The sequence below is a fragment of the Carassius gibelio genome, chromosome B8 (genome assembly GCF_023724105.1).
Source record: "Carassius gibelio isolate Cgi1373 ecotype wild population from Czech Republic chromosome B8, carGib1.2-hapl.c, whole genome shotgun sequence".
Taxonomy (NCBI): Eukaryota; Metazoa; Chordata; class Actinopteri; order Cypriniformes; family Cyprinidae; genus Carassius; species Carassius gibelio.
In genome coordinates, this window is record NC_068403.1 from 17,878,871 (window position 1) to 17,891,175 (window position 12,305).

General features: G+C 36.1%; 1 protein-coding gene across 1 annotated transcript in view; it reads right to left on the reverse strand.

Moving 5' to 3' along the window:
- The window catches only part of mvb12bb (multivesicular body subunit 12Bb), a 68,478-nt gene that overhangs the window by 27,679 nt on the left and 28,494 nt on the right, over positions 1 to 12,305 (reverse strand). The window contains exon 10 of the mRNA XM_052564320.1: positions 2,388 to 2,482. Coding sequence (XP_052420280.1) covers positions 2,388 to 2,482 — 95 coding nt within the window. The remainder of the gene's footprint in view (positions 1 to 2,387; positions 2,483 to 12,305) is intronic.

The window sequence follows — 12,305 nt, forward strand, 5'->3', positions numbered from 1 at the left end:
AATGAAGGTTGCCAAATCTACGTGAATTAGTTTTTAATACTCTGCTAATAAATGTCAAAGTACAGGCACCTCAAATCTGCACATAATGTGGCTGACAATGACAGATTCCCAGACATGTTGAGTCTCCTGTGCTAGGCTAGTCTTTAATGTGCTGGTCTTTTTTTTTTTGTGCATGTGTGTGTTTTGTTGGAAAGTGACGGAAGGTTTAATCAAGAAAGCAGGCAATTCATCAATCCTGAAGGAGCTGGTGCTACGAGCCTGACAGAGCGCACATGGTTTTAGCCCTGCTCGAACCTGGCCAGCTGTCAACATCCACACGCATACATATATGCACATATGCGAGCGCGCGGAGTCCCCAATGATTAAGGTAAATCCAGCTGTCTGTTTGAAACCCCACACTTGCTCCTCAGGCCAAATCTCAATTCATGATTAATGATAAAATACAATTGATAATAATAATGATAATAATACAAATAATAATAATCCTACATTTAAAAATAAATAAATACATGCATAATTAAATAGATTTAACAAATTATTATTATTATTATCATTATGTATGCATGCTGCATTACCAGTGATCAAGGTAAATCCAGCTGTCTGATCAAAACCCAACACTTGTTTCACAAATCATAATGCATGAAGATTAATTGTAATAGAATTCTTACTAATAGTAGAAGTAGTAGTGGTAGTAATAATACAGATTTTTCTATACATAATCATACTTTAATTATATATAAAAAGATATGTGTGCATGCCAATTTGCGTCTATATTTTATGAATAACAATGCACATATCTTATAACATGTAATTTTAATATAATACATTTATAGAAATATGTATAATTATACAATATAATTTACAATTACATGCTATAAGATATGGGTGCATGCTAATTTATATAATAAATATGTAAGCATGCACATATATCTTATAGCTTTATATTATAATTTGTTTATTGAAATATGGGTAAGACTTTATCATAAGGTGTCCTTGTTATACATTACGTGTACTAACTATTATAACTACAATTAATTATGAATAATTACATGCAAGTAACCCTAAGCCAAACCCTAATCCTAACAAGGACACCTTAAAATAAAGTGAAACTGAAATATGTATTATTATACAATAAAACAATAATAATTATTATTATTTATAAGAAACTTCAGGCAACATTGTCAGAACTGTGGCATAGCAGTTTATGTACTCATTCCCTGTGTCACTACTATCTCCATCAATACAAAAATACAAAAAAAAAATCCACTGGATAACTAGACCACATACTGCTTCTCTGCTAAGCTCGCCTGTGAACACAGTTACTGACGGTTATAGAGACGTTGCTAAAGGAGGATCAATAGAACACACTACTTGTGGTGACAGAGTGATGATTGGTGGCAGAGCATGTGTCTGCATGTCAGTCAAATGGCATTACCATGGCGACAGGGAAGCAGAATGCATCCGCCCACGTGCTGACAGAACCTTTCCTTTCTCTTTGGCCACACTCGAGAACAAGTCAATCTGCTGTCACTTTAACCACGTCAAAGGCAAGTGGCAGAGTTTAATATGTCAGTCACTTATTTTAACCACTGAAGCCTTGATATGATCAACGTGCCTGTAATCACGCAATTACAGAACGCGTAAAATCTATATGTGACTTCCTGAAGTCTCCTTAAGGCTGTTTTAAGAGCAAATAGGTATTAATGCAATTAATGAAAATACAAACTCAAGCTAAAATATAGTAAATAAAAAATCTAAATCAAATGGATTGAGGGTAAAAAAAACGTAGCAACTTGCACATCATCTAACTTTTTTCTTATCCAGATCTCCATGTAGCAACCCATGGTATATTCTTCACATTAAGCCACTAAAATTAAAATATGATACAGTTATACACTGTATGACCTGCACATTTTATCATTGAGAAAAAAAGAAACTATATTAAAAAAAAAAACACACATGAGGATGTGTGACCAAATGTCAGCTTTGGACCTTGATGCACCTCAATACAGTGTGATTTCTTCTTCTGTGCTACAGATTAGCTCTTCCTCACCACATGGTGTCTCTCTCCAGCCAGAAAAAAGCATACAAGCATGCTTTCACATCTCAAACTCAAGTTATATTTTGGACCTGAAAGACAGTTCTGCAGAGTGAGGTGGTCAATGGGATTTCCTGAAGCGCACGTATCACATTCTCCTAATGTTTGCATAAAAGTACACACATCATTGGTGTATTTTTTTTTCTGCCAGCTTAAGTGTTAACAATAACTGTAGCAATGTCACTAAAGTCAGTTTCACAGAAGGTTGTGTAGCGAGGCTGTAAAAGTTTGCTATAATTACCTAAAATGAATGCTGAACTTTTGAGATAATTATTACAGAGGGACTGACCTGATTTGGTGTAGAGGTTGTAGGTTTGGTGTTCATAGTCTGGCCTGACCATGTTCTTTTTAGTAGGACTGGAGGCCGGAGACTCAGGGCATTTTCTAGGAAAGAGAGGCAGAACTGACCCCATTAACAATGTGCAAAGACATAGGAAATAATTAATGGAAATGTTCAAAAGAATCAGTAAAACAATTCCGGAAGGAGATCTCACAAAGCAATTCAATAGAAATCTTTCTGCTTTCTAAAATTTCTGGACCGTATATTTACGTACAAATAGTGTCTGCAGAATTATAAAGGAATTATGCAAATCAGATAACAATGGAAACACGGCCCATAAAATCTGTCATGAACGCAAATTTGCACAATTCAAATCTTCAAAGTGCCACATTGTGAACGTCGCGGCAAACTGATGAGTTCTGGCGTACTTTACTGGACTGTACAACACTGTGCTCCACAAAAGAATCAGCTCTTAGAGATCTTGAAACTATATAGATGTGATATAAATATACCAGGAATCATTAATGTTAGGGATTGTGGGTCTCCATCTTTAACCACTGTGAATCACTGACTCCATCTGATCATTAACCTCCCATTTTCTCTCCCTCCCTGTCTGTGGCTCTTAGGTGCCTGTGAGTGGTTGTCATGGAGTCACTGGTAATAAGAAGGGTTTCCTAAGCCAGTATGGTATAACACACACACACACGCACACACACACACACACATAAACCAACAACGTAGCAGTCCAGAAACAGCTCTAAAACTTATACACACACAACCACCTCATCAGTCCAAGGAGAATGTCTGTGGCTAGATTATTAGTGTCACCCTGCGTGGACAGCTAAAGTGTTGGACTTTTTTTATTGTTATTTCCTTGGAGCATCACATTAAGTGCCAATGAATCTAATAATGTTGCAGTAATAATGCAACATTATTTCTTAACAATAAAGTATTAATCCAACCAATAGTTAATAATGAAATTCAATTAATATAATTATTTAATAATAATAATATTAATAATAATAACAGATTGTTATTATTATACATTCATCTTTCATACATGCAAGTTACTATAAAATATTTTATATTTCCACTACGATTATTTATTATTGCTATTAATATTAATTAATACATTTTCATTATATTTCTGCATTTAGACTTGAATGAAAAGAGGGATAAAAGCAATTTGTCAAAGAGAATAATAATTATTATTATTATAAACTATTTTGCATAAAAGAATCCTCTGCTGGTCTCAAGTCAAACTGCTTATCCATATCAAAGTTTTGGGAAAGAGCAAAAATAGCGTGCGTTGCACTTCATGGACAGTTTGAACTTGCTCTCCTCATCAATCAGGCGCTGGTGAATTACACTCTCTGACTCACTCACGGGAATCAATAAATTCAGTGCTCGCTGCCTGAGTCTCTCTGCATCAAGAGTGCTGCATAATTCTGCTTTAGACATGCTTTGAAGACCAAATGAGCATCTCCAACAGGTTACAGGATGCATCAGATGCATTAAAGTCAGACAGAGTCATGTTTGGAAGAAGATTAGGAGCAAAGTGACACCGCCAAGGGGAGTAAGATGTCATTTAGCCGGTGGAGGAATCTGAGTTTGAGACTAAGTTAGGAAGGTAAGTGCAGAAGTGGATGTTGGAAAAGCTTCTGAAATGTGATATCAATGCAAAGCAGGAGATGCGTACATGTTGAAAAAGGAGGAGGGGTATGTTTGAAATAAATAGATGAAATGGTTGAAGCGCTCGGGCTGTAGATGCAAATGCAAATCCGGTTGGTTACTTTGGTGTGGAAATCCGCTAAGCAAAACACAAATTAGCCAAACACAGTCATTGATTCTTTCTGAAAGCACTTTTTTTTTCAGTCAAACACCCTGTCCACCAGAAATCTACTGTACATATTCATCCGAATTAATGAATGGGAACTGTGGGTCAGCTCTAGCATTCAACTCGTGAGTAAACTGAAGACAGGTCTGCGGTGAGTGGCTACTCTGCATTTCTATCAGGTGTGATGAGATAAATAAATGCAGTAATTTCTATCAGGGGCCATAAAACATGCTCCCTGACAGCCTGTGGTATTTATGAACTGAAGCCTGCAACTCAGATTTATTTCTCTCGATGGGGCCGACTTCTCCCTGTTCATCTGCATCAGCATTTGCCCGTGTTCAATTCGGCCCAATGGTGAATTTTTAAAAGGTTGGCATCAATCTTGTGGAACCGATTGCCACATTTAATGAAGACTTTCCTTCGTTTGCAAAGGTTGACTCGAAAGCAGGGGGGAGAGAAAGCCGGGGACATGGCTCTACGCGCATCCAGACATTTCACAAACAGCCATAAACTGAAAGGAGACGGTCCGGATGCTCTTTCATCGAAACTGGCCTCGACTACCCCAGTCACTGGAGCAAGCCAAAACAATAGCGAATGATACAGAGCGATACAGAAAATGGAAATGTGATGTATTCAGTGAAAAGCCTGTTTACGACACACACATCTATCTGGACGTAAAACATCACCAATTTGATAAGGTCAATAGAGATAAGAGCTGGTCTTCAGAAAATCAACCATTTCAAGATGATCTAATGTTGTGTTTATGTTAAAAATATAACACTCAAAAAAGCACCCAATCTCCAAAACATTATGACGTTGAGTCGCCTCTCAAAAAGTGAAATAAAACTATAATATAAGTTTCAGGGCAAGTGTTTCCCTATCTCAGAGCTGTCAAACAGTGTAACCATACTCAATCCCAATTCTCTGCTTTTAGCAGTTTAGGGTACACTGGATTTGGGTAGCATATGGCATATCAATTACACATCTAATTCTTAAAATACAAACATGGCTACATAATCAACGGCAGCGCGAGCTTGCATTATGTCGGCCGCTGGAGTTTTGACTACAATTAATCATCATTCAAACCCATCAGAGCCACACTGACACAAATCCCAATTTTGAATATCACATTATACCGCAATACCTCCAAGAATTAAAGCAGTACTGGGATTACAACGTAAACAATTTAACTCGTATACCACAGCATAAGCCTCAAATGGTTTGTGTATCTTATGACATTTCAGATCTTCAACATGCTCCACTTAGATCTACGGATGATGATGAGGTCAAGAAAGAATGGAGTCTGAAGACAGATGAAGGTCTCGAGGCACAAACCTGGAGGACAGTTGATGGTTGATTCCTAATAAGGCCAAGTGGACACAAAGACAGGCACTCGGGAATATCACAATGCCTGGTAGTTGGAGAAAGAGGATTGACCTGGGTTGAAGGACTGGACAAATTAGAACAGTCTTCAAACAAAGAGACAGGCACTTCCAACATGTGTACTGTATGTAGACTAAATAAAACCAAATGCAGTTGGATTACCACTAGTGATAAAACAAACAACAACAAAGTACTTTCAAACTTTTCTATGAACCAAAAGGATTGTTAGCTTGTATAGTATTTACAGGCAAGGCAATATTACAGCCTGAGAAATATCAAGGATCTTCAACATGCTCCACATGTGTCTCAAAGCATATACTCAGAGGACAGTTGATGGTTGATTCCTAATAAGGCCAAATGGAAGACGAGTGGACACAAAGACAAGCACTCAAGAATATCACAATCCCTGGTAGGCGGAGGAAGAGGCTCGACTTGGGATGAAGGACTGAGCAAATTAGAGCGGAGTCTTCAAATGAGAAGACAGACACATACTAGTAGTGTAGGTAGACTAATATAAGACCGAAATGTGGTTGGACTACCATCAGTGATAAAACTGAAAAAAAATGTGTCCATTTTAAAACTGTTGCATGAACATAAATGGTTGCAAACTTATGCAGTATTGACTGGCAAGGAAAATTTACAGCCTGCGAAATTTTCAGGAGCCCCATAAAGGAGCCAATTAGTCAGGGTAATCTCAATATCAAAAGCCCAATCCCACATGCTGGAATCTCCATGGGTGGCTGATGAGAAACTCAAGAAGGCATCGGTGTAGAAGCGGAAGCACAAGTCCGTCTTGGGGAGGAGACGTTGGGAACATCTGTCACACTGTGGACAAATTCGCCAAAGCTTTCGGTGAGGCAAAGACTGGGATAAAAACGATATATAAAAATAATACGGCACAAACTGAGAGGAATCTGGAAGCCGGTGTTTTGACACTCATCCGAGATCCTCGATGACAACACCTCAGCGCTCGCTCCGAGCAGGCAGCCCACACAACCCACGGCTTGTAGACAGCTGCTCTCTGCAGTGGCGGCTTTCCCGCTTGTCATTACCCCACTTAAAGTTCCATGTCAGGTGTGGAGAAGGAAGAATCTTGAAGAATTCCACGGCGGAATATGGGAGTGTAGAATCTCTAAAGCACCACAGATCTTTGCTGATGATTCTATTGTTTGTGGCACTGCTCAGTTTGAGTTTACTTGATGTGTATGGAAATTTGCACGCTTTTTAGAGCTTTCTGGGAAAGGGTACACAAGAAGAGTGTCGGAAAAACACATCTAAAGATGGTGTCACAACAGATCTCGTACAGGACCTGCCTTCCCTGAGAACTGGTAGATCAGCCGTTGTTTTGAGAGCTGATGTTGAGTAGGTGACACAGAGGTCACAGAAACCAACAAAGAGCGGGAACACTGACACCCATCCATCAGTGCTACTCAAATGCTGTATAGAGTACTCATAATGCAAGACGTTCCCATATACAGCCTGTGCCAGCATCAGGGCCGTAGCTGGGGTTTGCGGGGCCCTGGTGCAGGTTGTTCCACTGGGCCCTATTTGAAATTGTTTAATTTGTATGTTCATTCGATTTTTTTTATTTTATTTGTGCTATTTACACAGTGTTTAATTTTTTTTCCAAGTTTGTAGATGTCCAGGTACAGAAACCAAATAAATAAATGTAAAATAACACTGCATAATCTTCAATGTAAAATAAAATATACAGTCAAACCAAAATTTATTCAGACACCTTCAACATTTCTTATGTTATCACAGGTTTTTTTTTTTTTTTTTGCTATGGTTTAGAAAATGGTAATAAAATATGGCAAGAACTCAGAGTTAAACTGTGTCAAAACAAATTAATCTTGATAATGTCAGATAATTTTGATAGAAAGGTATGCCTATGTAATGGATTACAATTAACCAAAACTTCAGACAACTGTTAGTATGACAATATTTACACAACTATCAATTCTTTGACGACCAATTACCAAGCAATGTTTAATTTTGTTCAGTCTGTGGTGTAAAAAGGTTGCATTAGCAATAAAAAAAAAAAAAAAAAAAAAAACATGTAAGCAAAACATGTTCAGGTCAGAGTGTCTGAATAATTTTCGGTCCCAATTTCTTTTTTTTCTTTTTTTCACTGGTAGTCCACAGTATGAAGATTTTTTTGGTATAATTTAAATCACAGTTCCCTTTATTTTCCTATACTCACTTACATATATGACTTAGTGTCCTGATAATATCAGTATTAGATATAATACAGAAATTATATATGTTGTCTGATTTATTTTTGGTTTGCCTGTGGATAAATTCTTGTTAAAACTACAAAGTAATTCAGGCAAGAGCTCTGACTGATTTCTTTCTTTAATTTTCTTGGATTAACATCAAAAACACAGGCAGCAGCTAGTAAATTAGGTCACTTTAAGACACACTGCTTCTATTATAATGATACATTTTCCGATTTTTTTCTCAGTTTCTAAGTTTTTTTTTTTTTGAACATACATTCCAAGAAGGGTATTTTGACATAATTGTATTTCGCGAAGGAAAGCTTGGTTCGGTGTTGCTGTCTGTGAGACGCAGCTCTCTGTGTGCGCACCGAACAACATGGTGCGCAAGTAGCCTGTTACCGCATCTTGTGTTTGAATGCTTTAAACTCTTTTAAATGTTTAAATTGGCAAGGCTTAAAAACACGTGAAAATGATAAACTTTCATGATGACGCACAGCAGTGGTCTGTCAACTGTCCCGAGTGTCTTTTTTGGCTGGCCTCAGCCAGACGGTTGAGATCGCCGGGCAGCCCCCCTCAGCCGTGGACCCCTATAATCATCACCACCTTTCACACCCACTAGCGACGGCATCTATCTATCTATCTATGTATCTATGTATCTATAGAACTTTATTCCAAAGTTCAGCCAATATGATTTTATATTTACTGACCTCCAATAGTGAATCAGTGGAGTGAATCATGGGAAGGCATAAAAAAAGGCTTCTTGCTCACAATGGGAAATATGCTTGACCTTTACATTTATATTGTTCAGCTATTGGATATAAAAACTTTTCCTGTATATGGCCCTATCATTCAGAGAGAAATGCCTGAAACCTTGATTCTATGAAGAAAAAGAGAAACCGAAATATTAGCACAAGGCAACTTTATGTTCTCTGTCAATCTAGAGGTCAGATATCAGAGCGAAAGATGACAGTTTTATCAGGACAACAAATGGCAACGCAGATGGGAGAAGCTGCTCACCCTGAAGAACAACAACCCTAAAATCTATGGTTTGGGAACTGGATTGACCAGGCCCAGTTTGAAAGAAAAGGGCGTCACATAATTGACACCAAGTATTTAAATGGCAGAAATAGAACGGTGCAATCATAACAATCACAACAAAGCATACAGTTATTGTTAAGAATTAAATACTGTACATTGCAGATTATACATTTATTTTATTTTATTTTTTACATAAATACTTCACAGAAATTCTTTGAAATTTCAAACAGGCAGCAAGGGAAACTACTTTACACTCAGTAGTCTGCACACACAGTGATTAGTGTCCTTGTAGCCCGAGGCAAAAGGGTTTATTTGCAGAACCACCAGCATTCAAAGTTAAAGGGGTCATTAAACATTTATTCCTTATTGACTATGTTTAAAACATCTTCCTATAACTGTAAAAAGCATTTAAATTTGAGGGCATCTTAAAAGAGTCATACAAACAGTAAAACATTGATGGGAGTGAAGAGTTTGTGTGAAATGAGGTGAGAACAGCATCAAACCTTATAATGTGACACACAATGCAGGTTTCCTCTTCTAAAACCTTTATTTTACATTATTCCTTTGCTTTTAACAATATATTATCTTGCCTTTAATCATCTGAGCCTCTTTGTTTGAGATTACACATGGGACCTTCACAGTCATAAGTGACAAATTAGGACAATGGAAGTAATTAAAATGAACAAAAGAGCAAATTGGTTTGCAATATTTTTATCTTGCATATTTGTAACTTTTATTTAGAATTTGATCATACTATTGTAATTATAGTATGCAAAATGTATTTGTGTATTATTGAAAATGTATTATTATTATCATTATTGATTTTGATTTAGATTTTTCATTAAGCATTCGAAATGTAAAATCTTTCAGTCAAAAATGAAGAAAAAAAAGAGGCCCAGAGGGTTTTTAATATAGTTGGTAAGGGAAACACAGGGAAAGGGAAAGTCAAGCATATTACATTTTATTCTGAACAAATTAAATCAAATCTTAACTATCCCATCAAATCATTTGATGAACATGTTTTTTTTTTTTTTTTTTTTTTTTATCATTTATCTTATTTTAGAATTTATACACTAGTATAATATAGTATTTAATATTATGAATTAGCTTTTATTTTTATATTTGTATTTAAAATTTTATAATTGTATTTTTTTTTTTTATCATTTATCTTATTTTAGAATTTATACACTAGTATAATATAGTATTTATTATTATGAATTAGCTTTTATTTTTATATTTGTATTTAAATTTGAGTAATAATTCAGCATTTTCTTGTTAGATTCCAATGCAACATTTTTTTTCTCCATCTAATATTTACATTTTATTTTATTTAAATGACTAAAACAAATGGTGGGGTATTCTGAACATTTAAATGGACAAAATGAGTGTCTTTTAGAAGTATTTTGTCTTTTAGAAGAACAATACCCTATAAATGACCTCAAAGCTAACTGACACAGACTAAAATCAAAAATGTGGTATTTTGTAGCAGATACATTCTATTTAACATAATGCTTAAGGTCTTGAAACAAGGAAGTCCAATGACGTCTTCAATAAAACACTTGGTTACCTCTTGTGCCTCTTAAACCAACAACTTTTTTCACAGATTGCAGTTGGACATTCACGCAGACGTAGAAGCATGAAATGTAATAATAACACAAAAGTGCACAGTCTGTGATCACAGCAGGTATCGGAGTGGGGAGGCGCGGATCCTCGCTTGGAGGTACAATTTATTCTTCTCCAACTTGAAAAGTGTCTTCAAAAGAGTGAGGAATTAACAGGGTGAGACGAAGTGTGTGAATGTGTGGGACTAGATGTAGGATGACTCAGAAACATCAAACACTTCTCCTCTATAGCTGCCCCTTCCAAAAAACACATGGCACAAAGGGCTTTATTCAAGCCGCGAAACCACGGTATCAGGGTATATACAGCAATCCTTAAGTTAAATTTACTACTTTTTAATACCTTTTTTACTACCTTCAGAATATTTTTTAAAACCATCACGACACTGAATTGCAAGTGTTAATCAGCGACCTTTCTATAATTTACACAGATTTTTTACTTTTTACAATAAAAATAAAACCAATGCCATTCTTTATACTTATTGTGTTTAAAGTTTTTCTACAAGTTATATAATTATGAAAAACAGTAAACAAGTTTCCCCCAAATTTAATTTGTCTTTTAATTTATGAAATTTAAACATTTTATTTTTGGTAAATAAAGGGGATTTGCTATTAAAATTAAAACATGGAAGAAATATTGTGATTTTTTTATTCAAAAAATAAAGTTTTTTAATTTTTTTCAACAGTAGTAGCAGTATCACATACATTTTACTAAATAATAGTAATATTTCTAGCACAATGCCCTTATGTAAAAATTTACTTTTAGGCCTAATGAATGCATATTTGTCATTTTAACTGAACTTAAGACTGGTGGTGATGCTTAAGATATTTTTGGTCATTGAGGGTTTCTGTAACAAAATAGTAATAGATCAAATTAATTATTATTAAAAGATAATACTACTACTAATTCTACTATCATACTAATGTATATACAATGCACTATTAATTGATGAGCTGCTGGGTTCATGAATATTAATCACGTTGTCTGCGTTCGGTCAAACTGATTTGCTGAAATCAAAACAGGGACGGTACTAAATCAGCGCCAGCCAATGAAATTGCCATTAGCTCCGCCCACTACCGGAGAAACCGGTGTGTCTTCTGCTTGTTTGAAAATGAATATGAATAATTCTAAATGAACTCCGTTATTTTGACAGGAGAAGACAACAAAGAATAGTTTACATATAGCGTGTTGATTCAGCTTGGTAAGACTCTCGCTCTCTCTCTCTTTGCATGTGTGAGAAACAGCGCTATCAGTAAATCTATTAGAAAACTTGCATTTGCCCATGAAGACGACGATGGTTGTCCAGTCTTTGAAGATATGCCTTGAAGCAAGTCTAAAATAAAACGGAAGCCAGCCACTTCTGTTGAGCGCGCAGTGTTCTGAGATGATGCCGAACGACCACTGAATATGACGTCAGCATCAAACATACGTTGAGACGGAGACGAAAGATCTTTGATTATCTGCCCAGATATGCTAAAGCCCATATTTAAACGAACTAACGCGAACGCAGATAGAATTTCAATCAGAATAGGACACCTGATAGTCTGAAAAAATAAAACCTAATTTGGAAAAAAATAATACCTCTGAGACCACATTTAACACTTTTAATGGCCTTAAATTTGACTATTTTGATTTATCACTTTTTAATACTTTTTAAAACCCCGCGGACACCCTGGGTATGTTTCAGAGGTCGGTCTTGCGCAAAAGTTCAAAGAGCAAAACTTGAGACAGTGTTCCAAGTGGAGCCCACTGGAACATCTTATGCTCATTTTGGGATGAAAGCAAACAATGATCATGAAGAATTTATTTGAGAATAAGCCCAACTCAGAA